This window comes from Tamandua tetradactyla, chromosome 16, assembly GCF_023851605.1.
Source record: "Tamandua tetradactyla isolate mTamTet1 chromosome 16, mTamTet1.pri, whole genome shotgun sequence".
NCBI lineage: Eukaryota > Metazoa > Chordata > Mammalia > Pilosa > Myrmecophagidae > Tamandua > Tamandua tetradactyla.
Window position 1 is genome coordinate 15,069,977 of NC_135342.1, and position 24,361 is coordinate 15,094,337.

General features: G+C 49.7%; 1 protein-coding gene across 10 annotated transcripts; it reads right to left on the reverse strand.

Moving 5' to 3' along the window:
* Positions 1-8: 8 nt before the first annotated feature.
* CCDC61 (coiled-coil domain containing 61) lies at positions 9-22,249 on the reverse strand. 10 transcript variants are annotated; one of them, XM_077131377.1, is made up of 15 exons: positions 22,061-22,155; positions 16,477-16,519; positions 14,705-14,863; positions 14,379-14,461; positions 11,763-11,920; positions 10,536-10,694; positions 2,916-3,126; positions 2,747-2,829; positions 2,149-2,318; positions 1,961-2,036; positions 1,578-1,723; positions 1,414-1,492; positions 1,175-1,229; positions 459-534; positions 9-336 (listed from the first exon to the last, which is right to left on the reverse strand). In XM_077131377.1, exons 3-15 carry the CDS (start codon positions 14,850-14,852, stop codon positions 239-241), a joined length of 1,542 nt encoding a protein of 513 aa, XP_076987492.1. In that variant the 5' UTR covers positions 14,853-14,863; positions 16,477-16,519; positions 22,061-22,155; the 3' UTR covers positions 9-238. The 10 variants fall into 10 exon arrangements, with proteins under 10 accessions (XP_076987492.1, XP_076987491.1, XP_076987489.1 ...); XM_077131376.1 differs by lacking the exon at positions 22,061-22,155 and adding an exon at positions 18,545-18,669; XM_077131374.1 differs by lacking the exons at positions 16,477-16,519; positions 22,061-22,155 and adding an exon at positions 22,203-22,249.
* Positions 22,250-24,361: the final 2,112 nt, after the last annotated feature.

Below are 24,361 nucleotides of genomic sequence, written 5' to 3' on the forward strand. Positions count from 1 at the left end.
GTCCCATGGGTAAAATATGTTTATTTACAAAATGCACACACCCTCCCTTCCAGCATGCACTGCCTGGGGGTCAGGGCCTCACACACCTGACACCCTAGAAGCACCAGGAAGGATGGGTCCAGGGTGGGGTGGGTGGGGGCTAGGAGGCCACCTTGGCCCCAGCCCCAAGCCCTACCCCAGGCAGAGTGGGAGGGGAATGAAGGGGCAGAACGCTGCCCCCCCCCCCCCCGCACAATGGTCATGACCGCATGTCCAGTCGGTTCATGTACTCCTGCAAGGCCTTCAGGCGTGCATCGATCTCAGCCATGTCAGCTGCCTGGTGGTCCGAGCTGTATTCTGTGGAGTGGGGTAGGGTGGGATACTGTGAAGGACCCGGTGCTGCCAAGAACTCCCAGGCCCAAGGCCCTTAGTACCATACCAGCTGGTTCTGGGGTTGAGGGGTACAGTCCCAGGCTCACCCTTCATGGGGACCCAGCCCCCCGAATTGGCCGGGTGTCTCTGGTGGTGGCTGCATTCCAGGGGGGTGGACTTCGGCTGTTGGGGGAGGCAGGAGAGGAAGTCAGGCATCCTCCCTCTATACCTGCCCACCTCCACCCCCCTAATCCCACTGGAAATGCTGAATGTAAGGACTTCAGAAAAAAGATAAAAGACTGACACCTACTGGGCACTTGCCATATAGCATAAAAATCTAGTATCTCCCCAGCAGCCCTCTTAACGAGTTACTATTAGCATCCCCATTTACCTGATGAAGAACTTGAGGCACTGGTAGGCTAAGTAACTGCTTAGAGTCACACAGGTGGGGGCAGGGGAGCCGCGTTTTAAAACTTTTTTTTCTATGCTGAATGGTGGGAGTCACATTTCATTCTTTTTCCATGTGACTATCCCATTATTACAGCACCATTTGTTGATTTTTTTTTTTGAAGGGAGGGAAGTGCATGGGTCGGGAATCGAACCTAGGTCTCCCACATTTAAAACACTTTTTTAACCAGCATCCTCTGTATTCCCTATTCCCACCTCCAAGCCAGCAAGCTTCAAAAATTCTATTTCCAGAGGCATTTTGGAGCTGCCTCTGCAACCCCCTTCCCCAGCATGGAGGCATGGGAGATGGGGACAGTAACTTCTCCAGGTGTAACGCTGCCTCTACCCCGTCCAAGGCTGAGAAAAAAACTCTCACCGTCTTGGACCGGTTCCAGGCGGTGGGACTGGGCGGTTTCCGGCGGCAGCGAACGCTGAGAGGAGAAGTCAGCAAGGCCCAATGGGGTGCAGGTGGGTGGTCTTCAGCACCTCCCACCTCGCCCTCCTCGGTGATTTTGAGATCCCCGGCCCGCATCACCCAATCTCCCTACAAAAGGCTGCTTCTAGCCTCCCCAGAAACGAACTGGGTGTGATTCTTTCCCGGGGCTCAAGTTTTACCCTCTGGAGAGCGACTCGGAGAAATCTTCGTACTCGCTGCAGGAGCTAGCAGAGGAGCAGTGGCTGCGGAAACTGTCCACTGGCGGAGGAGAAGGGTGTGAGCCCCCACCCCCATTCCGCGCATGCTAGCCCGCCCCGCCTGGCCCGAGATCCAGCCCATTTACCCGAGGAGCTGCGGTTTCGCGAGCGGTTAGCCGCATCCCCTCGGCCCGTCAGGGCGGCGGTGGGGGGCCGGGTCTGGCGCGACCAGGAGATCGACGGGCCATCCCCGCTGCCGCCGCTGCCCAGTCGGTTCCGCTGCTGCTGCTGCCTGGAGAAAAGGAGTCGCCCGCCTGGGCACCCAGCTAATGTGGGGAAGGGGCCACAGCCCGAGCCCGAGGGGCACGTGAGCAGGCAGGGAGGATCAGGAGGGGGCAGAGGTCAGGTGAAAAGTGGGGCAAGACAGAGTAGGAGAGCAAGGACCCGGCAGGGCTGCCAAGACGCGGCAGGGGATGGAGTCAGACGAAGGTCAGGGGGCCAGGGAAAGGGATGGGAGAAAGGCACTAACTTCATCTTAATCTCTTTTTGCTTCTTCTCCTTGGCTTTCACAAAGGCCGTGGGGTCGAAACGGGGCACGCGACCACCTAAGACGGGGGTGGGGGAGAGATTGGAGGAGGCTCGAGTTACAGGATCTGGGTTCCACGACTCCGGCCCGCCCGGTCTCCCGTCTGCGGCACGGCAAAGCAGGGCACAGACCTGTGGGCGAGGGCGAGGGGCGGGCGGGGCGGCCCCGACCCCTGCCCCCCCGGCCGCTCTCCCGGGACGAGGAGCGGGTGGCGCCGCGGCCCCGCGAAGTGGAGCGTTCCCGAGACGACGAGCACCGGTCCTCCCGGGCCGGGGGCGGCACCACCGGCGGAGTCCGCCTCCTGGAGCAGAGAACCCGTCGTCAGGCTCCCGGCGGCTCGGGCAACCCTCAGGCCCGTCCCCCATCAGACCCTAGAGGCCACGACCTCTCTAGAGGCCCTCCCGGAGCCCCACGGCGCCCTCCACAAAAAGCCCATCTGTCACCTCCTCCACTTTCTACCACCCCTCCTTCACCAGACCCTTCTTCGTGAGATCTCCCGTAGCTCCCAGGACACCTTCCAGTTCTCCGCCACCCTTCCCAATTAATGCCAGCAGACTGCACCCTGATCCCTGCCTACTGCTTCACAAGACCCGCCCCTTTCCAGGTCCGCCCCCCCTCCAAAGTCCTCAAGCCGCGCCCATCTCGCCATAGACCCTGCCCACCGATCCCGCTCCCAGGCCCTGGCCACCCTCTGCCTACCCGAGCCCCGCCCCCCGGGGCACCCCTCACCCGCGCCGGTACAGGGCCAGCTCGCTGTTCAGCGTCTTCAGCCGCATGCGCAGGCTCCGCTCGGACGCCTTCACCTCCTCGAGCTGCCGGGAGGACAGAAGGGCGCAGAGGTCCATACCCAGGCCCCATGCCGCCCCCGCAGGCCGTCCCTGCCGGCCCCACCCCTCACCTCCTTAGTTAGGCGGCGGCAGTCCTGGCCGCGGCGGCCGGCTGTCCGGTGCCCGAGGCCGCGCTCTTGCCGCAGCTCCAGCTCCAGGCCGCGCACAAGCCCGCGCAGCGCCTCGGCCTCCTGGCGCGCCGCCCGCCCGGCCAGCGCTTCCTCGCGCGACCGGCCCAGCTGCACCTCCAGCTCGCGCTTCTCGGACGTCAAGCGCGACACCCTGGGGGGAAAGGCGCGAGAAAGCCAGCTGGGGTGGGAGACACGGGCCCATCACCCCCAGCCTCCCCACGGAGGAAGAACGCGGTCCCAGGAGTCCCGATCACCATCACAATGGGCGGCGGGGGCGGCACGGTCCCACATCCCCCTCCTCCACGGGGGTAGGTACCCCCAAGCCTTTTCCCACCTCCACTTCCACCTCTTGAGGAGGGATCTGGCCACACAACGCCCAGCCACCCCAAGGGGACACCCCGCACACGCACCCGTCTTCCCCCAAGGGGATGACGGGGTGGGAGAGGGATACAGCTGTGTGTGTTCAGACTCCAAAATATTTCATCAATCTGTCTCTTTCTCTGTACCCAGAAAGCCTAGCCCTGAGGTACCGGCCCCAGCCTCGACCCTGGTCCCGGAGCCAAGTCTCACTCTCTCCCATTCAACCAGAGGCTCTTTCCAAAATGCAAATCTGACCAGGCCACTACCGAGCTCCAACTCTTCCTTGGCCAAATGAGGTGTATTCCCTGCAGCACTATCCGTAATAGCACAAGACTGGGCATAACCACAATATACATCAATAGAGAACTGGCTGAATCTCGCTGGCCTGTCTACTTGAGGCCACCTAATTGTAAAAAGGAGTGAGAAAAATCTAGCATGTCGCCTAACAGGCACCAGGATCAGTATAAACAGTATGTTTAGTATGTCCCTTTTTATACAAAAAAAAGGGGGGGGGATTATAAGTTATATATGTTCATATTTTCAAAAATATATAGACGGAAAAAAAGAAATTAACCCAACATTTAGAAATCATACCATTCTACATATGCAATCAGTAATTCTTAACATCATCACATAGATGCATGATCATCGTTTCTTAGTACATTTGCATCGGTTTAGAAGAACTAGCAACACAACAGAAAAAGATATAGAATGTTAATATAGAGAAAAAAAATAAAAGTAATAATAATAAGTAAAAAAAAAAATATATATATATAGACGGTTCAGTCAAAAACTAGTGAATTTGGGGCAGGCAATGGTGGTTCAGTGACAGAGCTCTTGCCTACCATGCCAGAAACCCAGGTTCGATTCCCGGAGCCTGCCCATGCAAAAAGAAAAAAACTTACGAATTTTTTTAAAACTAATGAATTGTGTGATGTGATTATATTTCAATAAAATTGCATTAAAAAAAAAAAAGGGCGGGCCGCGGTGGCTCAGCGGGCAAAGTGCTTGCCTGCTATGCCGGAGGACCTCGGTTCGATTCCCGGCCCCAGCCCATGTAACAAACAAACAAAATACAATAAAACAAGAAAATGTTTAAAGATGTTTCCCTTTCTTCCTCTCTTCCTTCCTTCCATCCTTCCTTCCTTCTCTCTGTCTTTCCTTCCCTTCCTCCCTCTTTAGCAAAAAAAAAAAAAAAAAAAAAATTGCATTAAAAAAAAACACTAATGAAAATAGGTTCCCTGGAAGGAAGGAACAGAGCAGACCGTACAGGGATAGAAACCAGACCTCTCCAAATGCTACGAAAATAATTTATCGAAATAAAAGAAAAGTTAAAATTTAACAAAGTAATCCCTAACATTTTAGAAGAAACTGGTTCAGACCTAACTCGATCAAAGTTGGTGGCATAATGGAGAAAAACTATGTCAAGTGATAAAAATTCACTATTTTATCAAGTGAGATACAGTCTAAGACACAAAGAACTGCAAAGAAATCTTAAACTTCCTTCAGTATTCTTATTATTAATAGTTAAATTAGTATTGGTATATTGGTTTAGAATGGAACAAATAAGTAATTATGTTACCGCCACTAGAAACTAAGATTTTAAAAATCTGAAAAGACTTACAAATATAAAATCAAAGAGGTTAAGTAAGCCCAAGCCTGTTATTTCCCTTTCTGAATATGTATCTACTTTCTGGCTCTTTCCACTAAAAAGGTCCAAGGGCAATGTCAACCCAATGGCAATTCACCCCTAATGACCAAACTGAGGTCTCTAAACACCATTTCCCACTAAAAGAAATCAGAGTTCCCTAGAACTAGAGACATAAGACATGCCAGAAGCAGGAATGCCATCAGAGACTACTAAAGTCATTTCAAAAGGGGCTCCTTCTGGCCAGAGATAAGAGCATCAAAAAGAATAACAACTTCAAGGAATTATGGATTCATCCTATCTGGGCTAGACTGAATAATGCCCCCCCCAAAAAAGAAAAAATAGCTATACTCTAAATCCCAGAGACGTAAATCCTTCCTTATATGGCAAAAAAAAAAAAAAAAAAAAGTACTTTGTAGACATGATTAAGAATCCGGAGGTGGGGAGATTAGCCTGTGTTATCAGGGTGGGTCCTAAATATAATCCCTGCAAGGTGGGGGTGGGGCAGAGGGAGTGCTGACACAGAAGAGGACAGGTGATGTGAGCACAGAGGCAGATATTAGAGTGGGGCAGCCACAAACCCAGGGATGCTGGCAGCCTTAGACTCTGGAAGAGGAAACAAAGGGCTTCTCCTCTCCTGGAGTCTCTGGAGGGAGCACAGCCTCACCAAAACCCTGACATCAGTCCAGTGTGGCTGAGTTTGGAGCTCTGTACTCCAGGACTATGCAAGAGTATAATTTCCATCGTTTCAAGCCACCAGACACATGGTGATTTGTTAGGGCAATCCCAGGCCTCTAGTACATCAGATAGGCTAAAATTCACAGATTCCTAATGCTCTGAAAAACAAAACTCATCTCCATAGAGGATGTGAGGGGATCAACTCATTATTCTGAACTGATAAAAAATAAAGGAAGACTCAAACACTGATCACGGCTTTCCAGTAGGAAATGTACTTCAGTGAAATCAAACAGTTGATAAGAGAACGTTTTGCTTTATTGAAAAATTCCAGTTAACTAAAGCCGAGGAAGAATTATAGAATAATAATAAAAGACCCATATCCTAACTATATAAAGAATTCCTGGAAATCAGTAAGAAAAAGACAACTAAAAGAAAAATAGGCAAAATATGTGAATAGGCAGCTCACAAAAGAGGAAATTCAAATGGCTACTATGCAGATAAAACAGTGCTCAACCTCATTAGTAATTCAGAAAATGCAAATTAAGACCACCAAGAGATGTCACAAATTGTTACATCCACTAGTTTCAATTTTATCTAGTAGGGCTTCAAGCTAGCACACCTTATGGAAAGCACTTCAACTCCTGAAAATCTACCCTAGAAACACGAGCATTTACATCAAGATGCATGTTCAAGGAATTTCATTTGTATAATACCCCACAATTGGATGTAACCAGTAGAAGAATATTTAAATAAATGGCCTTGTACTCAGTCAATGGAATAATACATAGCAATGAAAATGAATCAACTGCACATGGCTCCATGCAACTGCAGAGATGAACCTTAAAAATGTTAGGCAAAATAATCTAGATACAAACAAGTACATGCAGCATAATTCCATCTGTGTAAAGTGCAAAAAGAGACCAAATTAAATATTATTTAAGGATGCAGAGTTTGGTGGCAAAACCATAAACAAGGCAAGAGATGAGAACCAGAGCGTCTGGCAGAGGGGTTACCTTGGAGGGACTGGGAATTGAATCATATCCCCCAGAAGACATGCTCAAATCTTTTTTTTTTTTTTTACATGGGCAGGCACCGGGAATCGAACCCGGGTCCTCAGGCTTGGCAGGCAAGCATTCTTACCTGCTGAGCCACCGGGGCCCGCCCCATGCTCAAGTCTTAATCTATGTCCCTGTGGGCGGGAAACCATTTGTAAATAGGACCTTTCAAAGATGGTTATTATTAGTTAAGGTATGGCCAAACTGAAGCAGGGTCTTACACCATAGAACTAGAGATCTTATAAAGAGGCAATCTGGACACAGGAGAAGCCCGAAACTAGAAGACAGTAGAAACCAGAAGGGCAGACACAGGGAGAGTGACCATGAGATGGAGGACGGCCAGCACCCCCATGCTCCCAACTCCAGGAGAAAGGAGGACCTGCTGACAGCTTGATTTTGGACTTTTAGTCTCTACACTGTGAGTCAATAAATTCTTGTTGTTTAAGCCAAGCCACTGGGTGGTATCTATCACCGAAGTTCCGGTAAACTATAATAGAAGGGAAGGACGGGTTTCTTCTAGCAAAAGGCATGAGAGGCAATGGGGAAATGGCCACTTTTGATTTCCTAATCTGGGTAGTTGTTAGGTAGATGTTGGCTTTATGCTCATTGGATAAACTGCAAATATTTCTATTTTACAATCTTTAATTTATGTGCATTACATTTCACAATAAGAAAGTTAAACAGTGAGAAAGTGATAATTAGGGGCAGGGAGGGGGTGGGAGGGGGTCTGAGGACTGGTCAGGGCAGTGGATGTTTCAAAGCTCCCCAAGGCATCCTAAAGTGCAGCCAGGATGAACAGCTGCTTTGGGTGAAAGGCTGAAGGATACTTTCTAACAGAAGGATCCAGCCTTCAGCATCCAAACTCATCAGTCTCAACATCACCTGCCACCACGTGTCCCGATGGAGAAGAATACAGCACTGTCGAGGAAGGTGTCTTACTAATAATCTGAATCCCAATCTGGTTCTGCCTTCAGGTTTAATGAGCATTTTGATAGGGCGTATAGGGACAAAGGAACATGTGAACCAACACGGTGATAAGCTCAGCCAAATCCCGGGTATGTGTAGCTCTATAGGACAAACAACCTGACTTCTTCCAGAAATAAGTAGTGTTAAAAAAAAAAAATGCAGGGGAAGCTGGGGACCGTAAGAGATGAAGATATTTCAGAAACAAATCAACAAATTGTAATTAATAGGTGGCCATGAATGTATACTAATTTTCAAACAAATCAATTTTGAAAAGATATTTGTGAGATAGAGAAGTGTGAAGATGTAAGCACTGGGTACCATGTGGAATTACAATGACCAGGAATTTAGATTTAGATTACAATTTAAATTTAAATTACAATTACAAGGAATTTTTGTTAATTTTTCTGGGTGTGATATGTGCTTATGCTTCAAAAATATCACTATATGTGAAAGATATATATTGAAGTGTTTAGGATGAGTTATGAAGTCTGGGCTTTGCTATTCAGAAGATGAGAGGAGTTAGATAAAACCAGATGGCCAAAAGGAGGATAACCACTGAAGCAGGGGTGGGGGGATGAGGGTGGAGATGGGGGCAAGGACATGTGCATTTATATTACTACCTAGTTGTGTGTGTTTGTGTGTGGTTGGAATTTTTCCTAATAGAACATTTTGTTTGTAAAAATAATAATGATTTAAAAAATACAGTTAATAAAACCCATGGATCCCCTGAACTCTCCAAGGTGCTTCTATTGGACTCCTGCCCAGCTTCACCCCTCCTCTTCTCCCACCTCCCTCTTCCTCCGGTGCTCCAGACAGCGCTCTAACTAGGGGTCCTTTGCCAATGCAATCCCCTCCTCCTTCCTGGCAGGAATGACTCCACTCATCCTTCAAATGTTACCTCCTCAGGGAAGCCTTCCTGTCCCTTTGTCCTCTGCTCTCTTAGCTCTCTGTATATTTCCTTCCTGGCACCAACAACTGCAGAACTGGCACCTATCGGTGTGATGATCTGCTTTCTGTCTGAGGAAAGAGTCTCCATCTGTCTGGGTCACTGTGCAGGAACCGGGGCTCTGCTGCCAGGCTGTTTGCCTTCAATCCTTTACTCCAATTATTATAAGCAGGGTGACCTTGCGCAGTTTTGCTTAACATCTCTGGGCCTCAGTTTCCTTATCTTTGATAGGGATGATGATGAGAATGAGAATATTGCTTGATAAGGCTATAGAAGCTATGAAGAGTGCTTAGACCATGGAGAGTACAGTAAGTGCTCAATGAATGTTAACTAGTGCTGGGCAGTACGTTTTTTCATGCAGTATGTCTGATAAATGCTGGATGTGTTGGACTCTTCCCAAACTCCCTAACTCCAGATTGGCAGGAAGAAGATGAGAGACCACTGACCAGCTGTGCCATCTCAAGTCATCCTCTTGCATTTGGGGCAGAGTCGCCACCTTGTGGCCAGCCTAGGGATCACACCCCCATACACGCTGCGGGCACACACATACACAAACACACTAGGCAGATCCTGAGGCTGAAGCTGGTCCTGCCACCCATCCCGGCCTCCCCACTGCTGCTTTCCCGCCTTACACCAGTAGGGTGCATCCCAGGTCCTCCCAGAAGATCCCCAGGACCCCCCAGCCCAATGAGCAGCTCCCACTAAGAGGGAAGGAGAGGGCTGATCCTACGGGTGGGCACTTTGTGCTTAGCCTTGTGCTGGTATCAGAGAAACAAAAAACAGGGGCCCAGGGCAAGATGCCTGCCAATACTCAAGGCCTGGTTCACTGTGTGACCTGGGGTTAAGTTCCTCACCCTCTCTGGGCCTCAGTTCCCTCCTCTATAAAATGCAGGTGGTAACAGTGCCTTCCTCCTAGGGTGATCATGAGGATTAAATGAATTACATCATAAAACACTGAGTAGAGTCCCTGGCACACAGTTAAATACTCAATAAAGATTAGATGATATGTTATTATTCATAATAATATTTTAAGTCCTCCTCAATGAGCCAGGGCTCCTTCAGGTTAAGAATGAGTCCCCAATTCTGTTCTCTGACAGCCTATAGCATACAGCAAGCATTCAATAAATGTGCTGAAAGAACAAGAGTCTGGGTGGGCCACGGTGGTTCAGTGGCAGAGTTCTCGCCTGCCATGCCAGAGACCTGGGTTTGATTCCCAGTGCCTGCCCATGCAAAACAACAACAACAAAAAAAAAGAACAAGAGTCTGCCACCTTTACTTTCTTCACTTCGCTTTTAGTCCCCTTGTCCTCCACATTCCCACCTCTGCACATGCTCTTCCAGCTTCCTCGAATGCTCTTCCCCACCCCCTTTGTCTGACCCAACTGAAGACCCCCAGCTTCCTTTAACAACCCCACAGCACAGGCTCCCTTTCCTGCCTAACCCCATCTTATGTGTGGTGATGTACTCAGGTGGTCAAGTGATTAACATCTGTCTGTCCCCTGGGCTGGGCACTACAGGAGGGCATGGAGGGGGGCCAGCACCAAAAGGGCACTGGGTGTAGGTAGAGTCAAGTGAATTTAGCTCGACCTCCCACCATCTTTACTCATGCTAGAGTTGTCCTTCCTTACCAGACAGAGCCGAGTCCCCCCGCCGGAGATCCCCAACCCTGTCCCCTCAAAGCTACCACTGTCTTCTGACATGTCTGTTTCCCACACTGGACTGGGAGTCCCAGAAGGACAAAGGCCAGGGTCGCCTCGGTCACCCCTGTGTCCCCAGCACAACCCAGCACTGGGCCAGACCCAAAGGAATAGCTCAGAATAAACAGTTGGTGAATGAGGGGCAGCTGTGCTCCCAGCAGCGCATGCTGGGATGGGGCCCACCCCGGCCACCTGTCCCTTCTGGACTCACTGCTCCCGCAGGTGCCAGATTTCACTGCTGGTGTCCCGAGCATCCTGGCCATCCAACCCTCGAAGGCGGCCCAGCTCCTCCTTCAGTGAGCGGATGATGCCCTGCAGGACCACGGGGTCTGGTTTGCCCTGGTACGGGAGGGGCAGCGGGTAGTGAATCCTGAGGAAGGGGGATTAGAACCGCAGCATCTCAGAAACCAAGAATCCACACAATGGTTACTTCCAAATCCTGAGAGCCTCAGCTTGCAAAAATACACAATTCCAAAGACCTCATGTGCCTGGCTTAAGTTCTGAAAGCAGCTGCAACTCCCTCCCTGCCCCTGTACCACTTTCACTGGCCTGCTCCCCTAAGGTCCTCTCATACAGCAATTCTGAAATCACTGGGACCAAAGGCCCTGAAAGAGCCTGGAGTGACTTCCCTCTCACACATGGCTGGAGGGATCAAACACTGGTATCGGGTTACTTGCAGAATCTTCCATGGGAGATTCCAGTTGGCCTGGCCAGGGTCACCCTTTGGCTAGGAAAGGTAGGGCATCCTGGTTAACATCCCACCAGATCATATTCAGGGGTGGGTAATTTCCCACTACAAAATCCAGAAACTAGTAACAAACATGGCAAATATTGTCCCCTGGCTACCAAACGGCCATTCCCAACCTCTTCCTCCTTTGCTGCCTCCCAATGGAAAGGCTAAAAAGCCAGATATTCATTTTCCCAGCATTCTGAACAGCTAGGGAAGGCCATGTAACCATTTCTGACCAATCAATATTATGGGAAATCGGTCAGAGAGCTTTGGGGAAAACTTTTGTTCTTCTGATAAAAAGGGCAGATGCAATTAGTAAGCACAGCCCTAGTCCCCTTCCTTCTGCTCTGATATGTATGCAGCTATTCTCTGGCCATGAAGTGAGAAAGCCAAAAAGCCAACACAGTAAGGATGGTGGGGAGGACAGAGAGAGAGCCCTAATGGAATTTCTGAGCAACACCCACTTACCGTAGACATCACGTTATGTGAGAAAGATAAACTCGTATTTGTGGAAGCATTGATAATTGGCTATTTATTATTGTGGACAAACACAACAATAAACGCTACACACCCCAACACCCAAGACTCCAAAGGCAATGCTTAGCCAACATCCCCACCTGACCCTGGTGCCAGGGGTGCCTGTGGTGTCACTGCATCCTCTCCCACCCTGCCCACCAGTCAGGGCCTGGAGCCAGCCCCCTGCCCCACCTGTCAAACTCCACGGAATAGATGAGGATCAGGTAGCGCTTGGAGTTGAGCTGGGCCGATCGTGGGGCCAAGGGGCCTGGGCGGCCCCCCATCTTGCGACTCCGCAGGGACTCCAGGTCAGCGAAGGTTAGCAGATCCAGAGTGACCGACTCACTGCTCTGTCAGGAGAGGAGGGGAGGAGCTGCCACAGCCCTGACTCGGAGCACCCAGAGCACAAAGCCCATTGCACACAGTTGCATTCTCTCCTAAAAAAACTGATGCAAGGAGAGATCAGGTGGCCCTGAGCCTGGAGCTGGCATGACAAAGTCATCAGAGGGCGACACTGGAAAGAATCAAAATGTGCAACCACGAGGGACAGCTTAGAGCTGCTGTTCTCCAAGGGTTATCTGCAGACCCCTGGGGGCCGCTGAAAAACATGAATACATACATCCAAATGGCTTCTCAAATTCAAACAGGATAAACCCAAACAGACCCACATTGCAGCAAATTATAATCAAATTGTTGAATCCCAAAATAAAGAGAGAATTCTGATAGATACAAGAGAAGCAAGGTGTCACGCACAAGCAAACCTCAATCAGATTAAGTGCCAATTTCTCAATGGAAACCACGGAGGCAAGAAGGTAGGGGGTGACATATTTACAGTGCTGAAAGCAAAAAGATGCCAACCAAGAATTTGGTATTTGGCAAAACTTTCTCTCAAAACCGAGGGAGGGATTAAGACATCCTCAGATAAACAAAAGCTGAGGGAGTTCACCACCACTAGCCCAGCCCTACAAGAGATGCTAAAGGGAGTTTTGCAGGTTGACAGGAGAGGACACAAGACAAGTGACCAAAGCTGCATGAAGAAATAAAGATCTCCAGTGGGGTAACAACATGAGTAAATATAAATACCAGTCTTATGTATTTTGCTTTTGTAACTACACTTTTTACTTCCTACAGGATCTAAAAGGCAAATGCATAAAATGAATGATAAATCAGTGGTTTGGGTCTCATAAAGTACACACATGTCATTTGTGACAATAACTACATAAAGGTAGGGGGACAGAGGGCCCGTAGGAACAAAGTTTGTATATACTGTTCAAGTTGAGTTGGCATCAAACAAACAAGATAGTTACAGATTTAGGATGCTGCATATAAGCCCAACGGTAAGTACAAAAAAAGTCAGAGAATATGCAAGTTCACAGAGACAGAAAGAAGAATATAGACTGCCAGGGACAGGGAAAAGGGGGGATAGGAAGTCAGTGCATAACATTACGGAGGTGAGAAGAATATAGACTGCCGGGGACAGGGAAAAGGGGGGATAGGAAGTCAGTGCATAACATTATGGAGGTGGGAACATCATAGTAATGGAGGGTGATGAGGGAAGCGCAACATTACGAGCTTGGGAGTGGCTGAAATGGGAAACTTTACACTATATATATGTCCCCACAATTAAAAAGGAAAAAATGCAGCAAAAGAGACGAGGATAATTAAATGCAATATGTGATCGTGGATGGGATCTAAAAGGAAGGAGAAAATGCTCAAAAGGATGGTACTGGAGATACGAAAAAACTGGAATACAGACTGTAAACTTCATAGCAATGTTAAATAAACTTGATAACTGTCCTTAAGGTGGTTATATAAGTGAATGACATCCTTGATTTTAGGACATGTATTTGGCAGCGTTAGGTGTTCAAGGAGTATGAGGTATATAGGTCCCCACACTCAAGTGTTCAGAAAACAGATTGATAGCTAAATAGATAGATGGGTAGATGAGTAGATGGATGGGAGAAAGAAAAAAAGAAAAGAAAGAAACTGCAAAGGTGGCAAAATATTAAAATTGGTGGATGTGGGTGTCTGGGTAACTAAAGGTATGTTGGAGTTCTCTGGATAGAATTTGTATTATTTGTGCCCCATAAGTTTGAAAGTATTTCACAATAAAAAGTTTTAAAAGCTTAAAAGATTCTATATAGCTATCGAAATAGCATCCCTGTCACTCTAAGTTCTAACTCTGCTTTTTTTTCTATTAATATTTTTTACTACCTAACATCCACTCATCCTTTTTGTTAAATGCCTGTCTCCCCCACTAGAATCAGCCCCACAAGGGCAGAGACTGTCTCTTTTCCTCACTGTATTCCCAATGCCTATAAAATTACCTGGTACACTGTGTGCTCAGTAAATATTTATCAAACATGAAATGAAATGAGAGCCATAACCACTGATGTAACTAAATACATATGAAATATTGCTTAATTGTTAAAAGATGAGTTGCATAATACCATCAACGATATAATACATAGCTGCAAATACACATGCACACACACACACAACCACACGTGTGTATATGAATAGAGAAAAGGTCTAAAATGATTTTCACCAAAATATAACAGGAATGAGTAATGGGAGCAAAGTGATATTTACTTTCTTCTTGAACCTCCTCTGTGACCTGAATTTTCTTCATAAAGAATAACTATCATTAGAATAGGTATAAGACAATAAAGCCATTTACATATGGGAAACAGACAGCCCTGTCCTTCCCATGAAAGAGAGGGCAGAGGGCCTTGCATACATCGGATGGGGATCTGCCCCCCAGGAATCCAGGGAACAGAACCCCCAGGCCCCCGCCCTGGCCCCTACCTGGGTGAGGGCCGATTCCAGCATGTTACAGAAGATGCTGAACTGTTTGAAGTTCCCTGTCTTGTGAGTCAAATCTTCGATGACTGGATGGGGAGAAAAGTCCCATCCTGAGGTCTGACCACTTGTCCAGTCCCAAGGCCAATAACTCAAGTTCACCAACTCTCCCTGACCCCAGGACCTCTGGCTCAAGGGAGGAGCACTGCACCCTCTCCCACCTTGGACGGCTTCTGGCCAGGTAGAAGAGGCCAATGTTTTCTCTCTAGGGTTCTGGGAGAAGCAGATCAAGGGAGAGGAGAGGAGAACCCACCCCAGGCAGGCACACTCACAACTGGCATCGAACTCGCCCCGCCACTGGTCGGCTGTCATCCGGTCCTCCACCTCCAGCTCCAGCACTTGCCCAGAAACTACCACGCGGACGGCATGCTCCACACCTCGGAAGACGTAGTCCACCTGCAGGCCAGCTGGCTGGTCCATGGCCAGGATCGCTGAAGAGGGGGATGAAACAGAGAGCCTGAGACCCGAGAGTCCAGCTCAGGAGGTGGGAGGCCAGAATTCATCATCTGCCTCCATCATTTACCAGCTGTGGCGCCTTGAGAAACGATGTTACCTCTCTGTGCCTGTTTCCTCATCAAGAAAATGGGTATAATTACAACACCACCTCACAGGGTTGTTATGAAAATTAGTTAGATAATATATGTAGAAGCATTTAAAACTCTGTCCTGTACAGTACTTGCTAGCTAAAGAATATATGATTACTGTGCCAGTTTGAAAGGATTATGTACCCTAGAAAAGCCATGTTTTAATCCTCATCCATTTTATGGAGGCTGTTCTTTCTTTTAATCCCTATTCAGCACTGTAGGTTGGAGGCTTGATTAGATTATCCCAGGGAGCTGTGACACACCCAACTGTGGGTGTTAGCCTTTGATTAGAGGGAGATGTGACTCCACCCATTCCAGATGGGTCTTGATTAGTTAACTGGAATCCTTTAAAAGAGGAAACATTTGGGGAAGAGCCATGAGAACCACGAGGCCAAGAGCCCAAGCAGCCAGAGACCTTTGGAGATGAAGAAGGAAAACGCCCCTGGGGGAATTTCATGAAACAAGAAGCCTGGAGAGAAAGCTAGCAGACGCTGCCATGTTCACCATGTGCCTTTCCAGATAAGAGAGAAACCCTGAACTTCATCGGCCTTTCTTGAGTGAAGGTAACCTCTTGATGGTGCCTTAATTTGGACATTATGGACTTGTCCTAATTGGACCATTTCCATGGCCTTAGAACTGTAAACTTGCAACTTAATAAATACCCCCTTTTAAAAGCTGTTCTGTTTCTGGCATATCGCATTCCAACAGCTAGCAAACTAGACCAATTACCAACAAGGGAATTATAATTAATACTATCAATGATTAGTTTATTATTCTTCCTTATACCCATTATATATTTACTATTATTCATTCAGCAAACATTTATGGAGAAAAATGAAGCTAGAAAGAATGAAAGATGGGTTGGGGTGGGGCACAGCAGAGATTTTAAATAAGAAAGTTCAGAGAAGCCTCCCCAAGAAGGTGACATTTGTGCAGGAACCTCTCTGAAGGAGATGAGGGAGCAAACCACATGGCTCTCTGGGAAAAGTTCTCCACTAAGGAAACAGCCAGGGAGGGCTATATAATACATTATCCAGGATACACTTAAATCCTTTACATTGACTTGATTTTATTCTTAAGGCTATTGTGAGGATAAGTACATTCTCTTAGCCTAAAAAGTGAGTACACACTGTTAGTTCCATGAGGAAATAGGAGAGAGGGTCAGGCCCTCTGGCCTCAGCCCAGGACTCTTGAGTAGTGGTTCCACATGGGAGCCTTGGGCTGCTGGTGTTCATATCCAGGGTTCTGCTGCGTGCCCTAGGGAAAGTTATTTAAGCATTCTGTGCCCCCAGATACTTCATCTGCAGAGTGAATGCTGTCCTAGGTGCTCAGGATGCAATGAGAAGACAGATTATGACCCTGCTCTTGAGCAGGGGGAGGGGGTGGGGGAGGAACAGGCGGATGTATAAAAATGCTAAATGCTTCGAAGAGGGGTGCTGAGGGGGTGGGGGACGGTTTACCTTTTAGCTAGAGTGGCCAGGGAAGTCCTCTGAGAGCAGAGACCTGGAGTGAAGGAGGGAGGTGAATATCAGGGAGAAAAGTGTCCAGGCAGAAGGGACGCTCAGGAAAAGGCTCAAAGGTGAAATATTTCTGGTTTGCGCTAAGAAAACAAAACAGAGGTCAACATGGCCACAAGAGTGAGAGAAGGAGAGAGGGGTAAGTGATGTAATCAAAGATGTAACAGGGGCCAAATGAAGTTCACACAGGCCTCTGTAAGCCCAGAGGAGGACAACAGGACCCATCTCTCTGGGCTGTGAGGATTAAGTGAATCAATTCTGTTTAAAATCTTGGAGGAACTGAGCCAGGCCTGACACACAGCAAGCACTCAATTCATGTTGACACCACCATCATTATTGTTATTATTATGAATTCGTTGTTTCTGAGATTGAAAAGGACCATAAAGGCAAGTCAAGCCTATCCATCCTTCCCATCTCACTCCAGTATACAAGATGGGGAAACTGAGGCTCAGCGAGTAAAAGGGCCCTGACCAAGGCCCCACACTGCTCCAAAGACAGAGCCCCCCAGGGCTGCCCTGGGTCATGGAGACCTCACTGATGCCTGGGGCTCATCCTCATCCTTTCCCCTGGAAGCACTTATTGAATCTAACCTGGGAAAATGTAATGTTGTAAGGGAGTAAAGGAACCCTGAAACTCTAGAGCAGTGATTTTTAACCTTTTTGGAGTCCTTGAGAATCTAATTATATCTTTGAACCCCACCCTCCCTCCCCCCAAATATATGAATGGGCCCACAACATGTGCTGGTAATTTCAGGGGTTCTCAGAATACCCCCAGGCCCATCCAGGGGTCAACTTTCTCAGAGGCCCAGGGACCATGGCCTGAGTGCCCCAGGCGTCCTAACAGGCACTTCTTAGTCTCAACTGTATTTGAGAGAGGGATCTCTACTGCTTTGAAAGATCTGATAAAATCTGGGGAATCCTCCCCTGGAAAATACAAACGGCGCAAACTTGCTTTCATTCTCAGGAGGTCCAGGGGTCGGGTTGATAATCCCTGATCCAGAAGCAAACGAATCACCGCACATTTCAAAATACCCCTGATTCCTCCGCCCCCAATGCGGTGCCTGGCAGCGCACGCCCGGTCCAGCGCTGAGTCCGCGTAGCGGCCCGTCGGCCCCGCCCCCCAGACGCTGTCCGGTTACCAAGGCGACGGGCGCGCCCCTGGAACACCCGGGAGCTTCGGAGCATCACCGCCCCCAGACCTGGGACCCAACTCCGCGTGCGTATCCAAGGGGGGGAAAGGACCCACTCCCAAGCGGGCCCCGCCCCTCTCCTTGATCATTTCCCCACAGAAGCCTCACTCGCACTCCGCAAGTAGCATCTACCTGCCTGATATCACCAGCTCCCACCCCGCCACCTGAATCCCCAGATTTAAGCCTCCCAATAGTCTGCCCGAAGTCAACCCTCTCCTTATATATACACGCCTACTTCACCTCCACAAATTTCTTCCGCTTCCCTTCTCTGGGCAAGTCCAAAGCACTCCACAATGGCTGATGGAGTAAATTCCACGCCCCTGCCGGCTCGACCGGCGCTCTCTGGCCCTAGTTCCCCACCACTCACTCCGCAGACCGCCACGAGATTCCCCCACGCTGTCCCTCCTCTCTCTTCCACAGAACCTCCTCCCCTCCGTATTCCAGCCCGGTCCCCTTGCGCTAACGTTCCGGAAAACCAGCTCCCCTCCCCCGCCCAAAGTCTCTTATTTCCAGATTGGGGGGCGCAGCCGCCGTCCTCTTCTCCCTACACCAGCCCCCCATGTTCTCCTGGGCTGCCTCCAGTCTATCTGGATTCTGCCCCCTTTTTTGCTCAGGGTTCTATTCCACACACAACCCACTTTCAATCTATGTTCCGCCCTCCCCATATTTCACAAGTATTCTGCTCCCTCACCAAAGGCATGTAAGCCTCCGCATTTCCACCTCTCATCCCCGCGGAGAGTCCTCCTTGAACAACCTCCTCCCCAACTCCGGGACTCCCCAGGCCCTGTACTCCGCCCCCCTCCGCCGGCCCCGTCCCTCTACCTGCATCTTCTGTCCTCGCTCTGTGACCAGTGGTTCATCTCGGTCGCTTGTTTCGTGGCAGTCCCAAGTGTCTCCCAGCTCCTTATCGCTACCCTCAGCCTCCTTACTTCCGCCCCCATCCCAGCACTGCCTTCGAGGTCCCGCCCCCCCAACCCGTGATGTCAGCCCGGCGCCTGCAATGTGGACACCTCTGCGCCCCATCCTGGCCCACACGCCTGACCCCAGTTCTAGGGCCTCCTAACATCTCGGGCGCACAACATTGGACCCAGCACTCGCACGCGCGCGCGCGCACACACACAATTTTCCAGCACGCGCGCGGGCACACACACACGCGCACACACACACACACACTCAATTTTCCAGCCTCCAGCCCTCTCGCTGTTTCACTACCGTGGCGAGCCCCGCCCCATCTCCTGCGTTACATCATCGTTCCTCCTTCCAAACTGCGTTCCCAGCCCTCACCCCAGGGCCGGAAGGGAGAACCTTCCACGCCGGGTTCCCCAAAGCAAATCACATCACCGGACAAGGGTAAATCGCCACTGCCAGCAGCCCCCACCCCCCACGAAGGCTGTTTTCCCAACCTCTGCAGCCCACCCCTCACCACCTAGTTCAGCCCTGCCTTGCCCTAGCTGGACTCCCCAGTGCAGAGTGCCTGCCAAACACACACCCACACCCACCCACCCACCCACCCCACACACACACACGCCCTGGTCCAGACAACCCCTCCTCGTCCCCATTCTGAGGTCACCTCCCCACTATGGACATGAATTTGAGCTTGATAGAATCCCCTCCCCTTTCACCCAGGAATATTGACAAAAGTCTCACACGCACACGATGTCCCCTTGGAATCTACAGACACAAAAAAGCCCAAGAGGACACCCCACAACCCAGACCCCCATAGCCCACAGCACAGCCCTTACTTTCCCTGCTGTGCCCAGCTCCCCTCCCCTGCTGCCCTCCCCAACACTTTCCTTAGTTAGCTGCCCCCATGCATGCCATCGGCCCAGTGACCCCCACCCTAATTCTGCTCTCTGGTAGGTATTATAATCATCCCCATTTTAGAGAGGCTGAAACTGAGGCATGTCTAGGATCCTGTGGCCAGGGACAGGGATGTTTGTCCCCTTACTCATTACCCAGATGCCCTTCTCTAACTACCTCCCACCCCTGTTTTCTCCCAGAACTCCTTGAGCCTTTCTCTCCCTGCTCTAATCCACACCTGGCTTCACACCTACAGCTGGGCCCAGGCTGCAGGCTTAGGCCCCTGGGTCCACTGGCTCTACCACTGACTTGCAATGTAAGGGGCAAGGCATTTATTCTCTTGGGCCCCTTTCCCCACCGGTGAAGTGGGGATCACCCATGCTGCTACCTCACAGGATGGCTGTGGGGATTAAGTTAGCATATTTGAGGTGCTTGAAACAGTCCCTGGCACTGGGTCAGCTGTTTCCAGCCGTGCAATTAGTCAATGACTGTCTGCCTCCCCCAGACTGGGAGTCTGTGAAGACAGAGGCATTTGATCATTCTCGTACGTCAACACCCTGGGCATTACCCAGATCAGGACTGCCTGTGAACTAATGGGGGTTGGCAGGACACAGGATTCTGGCTCAGCTCCTATGCTCCCTCCTGCAGGAAGCCCTCCATGACCCCCCCAAGCTGGATCAAGGGCTGTCTCGGTCCCTGCAGTGTCCCCAACACTGCCCAGCAGAAGACCAAGCACACAGGAGCTTGGTGGTGAGAAAGCTGTTTCCATCCAACACAAGTTCTGGACCAGCCCAAGTTTTTCCAAATTGAGGGCCACAGATCATCAGTATCACCAGGGGCACCTGAAAATACAGGCTCCCGATTAAGTCCCGAAACCACTGAATCAAAATCTCTGGAGGTGGGCCCAGGGATCTGCATTTTATATAAGCCTCCCATACACACACACACTCTCACTAGAGCTGAGACCCTCTAGGAACCCCATCCTGACCCCATCACAAGACCCTCCCAGTGCAACAACCCTGCCCTGCAACAGGGAAATCCCTGAGAAAGGGGGCGATGGTGATGATAGTGGAAGGAACACCTTTTAAGCACCTGTATGCCAGGCACTCCTCTAAGTGCTGAGTTCTATATTCACAATGGGGCCAGCACTCTAGAGAGGGGCTGGGAAACTAGTGGATATGACCTAGCAGTACCGGATATGTCAGGTAGTGGTAGGTGTTATGAAGAGAAACAAGGCCAGGTGAGGGGCTGGAGAGTGATCAAGAGAGGAGTTCTAGCATGGCTGATGCGAAGTTGAGGTCCAAAAGAGATCTGAGGGACGTGAGACCTGAAGGTGAGAGGGAAAGCCATGCAGACCTCAGGGAGGCACCTGATCCAATTCCAGACTGGGCCAACAGCAGGTATAAAGGGCCTAAATGTAAGTGAGTTTGCTTAACCAGGGATGGTCAGGGGTCAATGTGGCTGCAACAGGGTGAGTGAGGGGACATGGGAGGAGCTGAGGGCAGGGAGGAGGGGCCACCTGGACCATGTGAGTCCTCCTGGGCCTGGTGAGGACTTTTACTTAGTGAGGTGGGAGTCCTTAGAAGAACTGAGGAGAGAAGCAACATCCTCCTGACTATGGGAGACAAGGGCAGCAGACACCAGAGAGGATTGAGGCAGCCCCTGCAATAGTCTGAGTGGAAGGAACGGACTGGTACTAAAGGAGTGGGGAGACTTGGCTGAATTCTGAATGCATTCGTAAGGTAGAGCTGATAGGATCTTCTGGTGAACTGGACTGTACGTGGGTGAGCAAAAGAGACAGAGTGAGGGACAACTCCAACTGTTGTCCTGAGTACCTGGAATGTGAGGACAAAGACTTGGCCTTGGGGGTCGAAAGGGGGCAATCACAAGTTTGGTTTGGGGCATGATTAAGTGTGGATGCCAGTTGGACATGAGTCTGGATCCAGGCTAGAGTCACACACTTGGAATTTGTCATCGCATAAAGAAGATGTGAAGCCGAGAGACTGGGTGAGACCACAGGTGAGTGGTAGAGATAAGAAGACATGAAAGAGGCCATCCCACCCATGACGACACTGAAACCCAGAAGGGTTAAACTCGCCGAAAGCCACTGTGTGTTCCAAGGCAGGATCGATGGGGGAGCCACGATCCAAACTCGGGTCAGAGCCCACACTTCGGCCTCCGCGGAGTTGGTGGGGGTCTGGGACACGGTCAGCCCCCGGTAAACGCCACACGGGTCCGGGGCCTTCACCTCCTCCTTCTCCCTGGAGGCTTCACCTCTTCCCCAGGCACCCAACACCAGCCCCAGATCAAAACTCATAACTCATCGCAGGGAGCCCACGCCCCCCTATTAACCCTATTAACCCCCCGCCGTAGAACCTCCCATTAAATCGAACCTCACATGACAAGGGCATCTCCATATTCCACCATCTGCTGTCTCCTGCCTTACACATTCCCCGAGAAGGACCCTCCTACGAAGTACAGGCCACCCCAGACTCCCATAAGTGCCCTCCGCCACCCAACTCTGACTAAAACGCCTACCTGTATTAAAGGGTGCCTCACCCCCACCATTCCCACACTGCCCGGCCTGCTGCCCGCCGCAGCCCACTCTCCCCCAAGGCACCCCTCCCCCCCCAGGGCCGCTGATCCTGCCTGCGCACCCGCCGCTCACGCCACCTCTCACCTTCTCCACAGACACCCCTTCTCGCGATCGGTTCAACTGCCGAAGCCTCAGCCCCGCCCCAGGATCCGGCCTTGTCGCTTCTGATTGGTCCTGGCTGACCCATAGCCAAGCTTCCATTAGTCAAGGCCGATGCCGGTCACGCTGTCCCGCCCAGCAGCGAACCCGCCCTCCGAAGCTTACAATTGGCCAATTTAGAAGAGGCGTTCCTCAATGGCTTGAGGGAGGTCTCTTCTCCAAGCACTACTGGCTAATGACGCTGCCAGTCATTCAATTTCCCATGGCGGGGTTGGGGGAGATCCCGGAAGCAGTCCCTTGACCCCGCCCATCGTCCCCTGGCGGCATGGTAGGCCACACCCCACATGAAGGGGAGGGCTAGAGGAGAGGGTCAGGCACGCTGTGCACAGGAAGGTCTTGGTGGCAGGTCCGGAAGTTGCAGGGATAGTCTAAGGGTTAAGACTGGCTGAGATTTATCATCGCGCAGTGCCAGACCTGCACTAAAAGATTTTGTAGCTTATTTAAAGTTCACAATAACTCTGCCAAAGTAGGCACTGTTACGATCCTCGTTTTGCAGCTAAGGAAACGGGTTCAGAGAGGTTCAGCCTTTAGCCGGGATCACACAGCTTGAGAATGACCCTTGTTTTGAGGCAATGTGTCATCAACAGGGCAGATCCAGGTTTTGTGGTGCGGAAACATATAGAATTGTTGAGGCGGAGACGAGTACAAAAGGACAAATGCAAAATCGGATATAAATAAAACATGAAGATTTACTTAGAGAATGAAATAACGAAAGTACATATTTAAAAGAGCCCATGAATACCACAATGTTGCAAGACACCAAAAGATGACGTAATTTTTAAATTAATTACTGCCCTGACGCACCTCTGGGACATGTTTCCTACTCTTGGCTGCATACCCTTATTTTACAATATCCTTAATTATAGAGCAAATACAAAAGTAAATTACCTTTCTTTTAGCATGGTTGGTGGGAGTTTTTTGTGGTTATTATTTTTTTTTAACTTTAGCATTGATGATGTCATCTAAATATTTAGGAAATTTGGAAACTTCAATGAACTTTAGTCCATATCTTAGCTATACTTTTTGGAAAATGTTTCCACAGACTAGCTTCAGGCTCCAAACCTTTTCATTTCTTGCCTCACCTCCATTACACATGTGCTTCTGATACCAGCCACTACAGACCAGGTCATGTCAATATGTGACCGGTGGCACTGTAGACAGTAGGAGCATTCCTGAAAGCCATTCCTACAATCATGACAACCGATTAGGTCATTTAGGTATACAGCAGTAATCATTTAGGTATTTAATAGCCTCATGAAAATATCCCTCTAAACCCAACTCACCTTCCCTTCAGCTGGATCCTATAATGCCTGAAGCCACTCCAAGGCCACCCATGGTAAAGAGAAGTGTGACAGAGAAAGTAGGACTGGAAAAAGACCATGGTCTCAACCAATGGTGTTTCAAATGTCTCCCTTCAGCAATTTTTATGAAAACATCAGACCATAGGAACATATAGCTAGGGATCTATACTTTTGAAAGTTCTATGCAAATTATGGGCCCTGAAGCTTACATGAGTTTTATGATAAAACCATGCCTCCACATCAGTACCAAGAATTTATTGAGTGCCCACTGTGTGCCCAAAAGTAGTGCCCAAACTCCAGCCCTGAAGTATAACATCCATTCTTGGCACTGGCAGCAACTAGCTGCGGGGCTGCATTCCCTCTCTAGATCTGAGATTTCCCACCTATAAATTGGGTATGGCTACGGATCTAACATTTAGGATTGTTATGAGATCCAGAGATAAAGTTCTCAGTCTAATTAAAAACTTGAGCTTTTATAGGCTGAGCCCCAGTCTTGGGGTTTGTTCATATGAAACTTAACCCCACAAAGGATAGGTCAAGCCTACTTAAAATTTAGGCCTAAGAGTCACCCCCAAGACAGCCTCTTTTGTTGCTCCAGCCAACACAACAAGCAATCTCACCACCCTCCGCCTGTCTAGGTGGGACATGACTCCCAGGGGTGTGGACCTTCTTGCCAACGTGGGACAGAAATCCTAGAATGAGCTGAGACTCAGCATCAAGGGATTGAGAAAACCTTCCCCACCAAAAGGGGGAAAAGTGAAATGAGACAGAGTGTCAATGGCT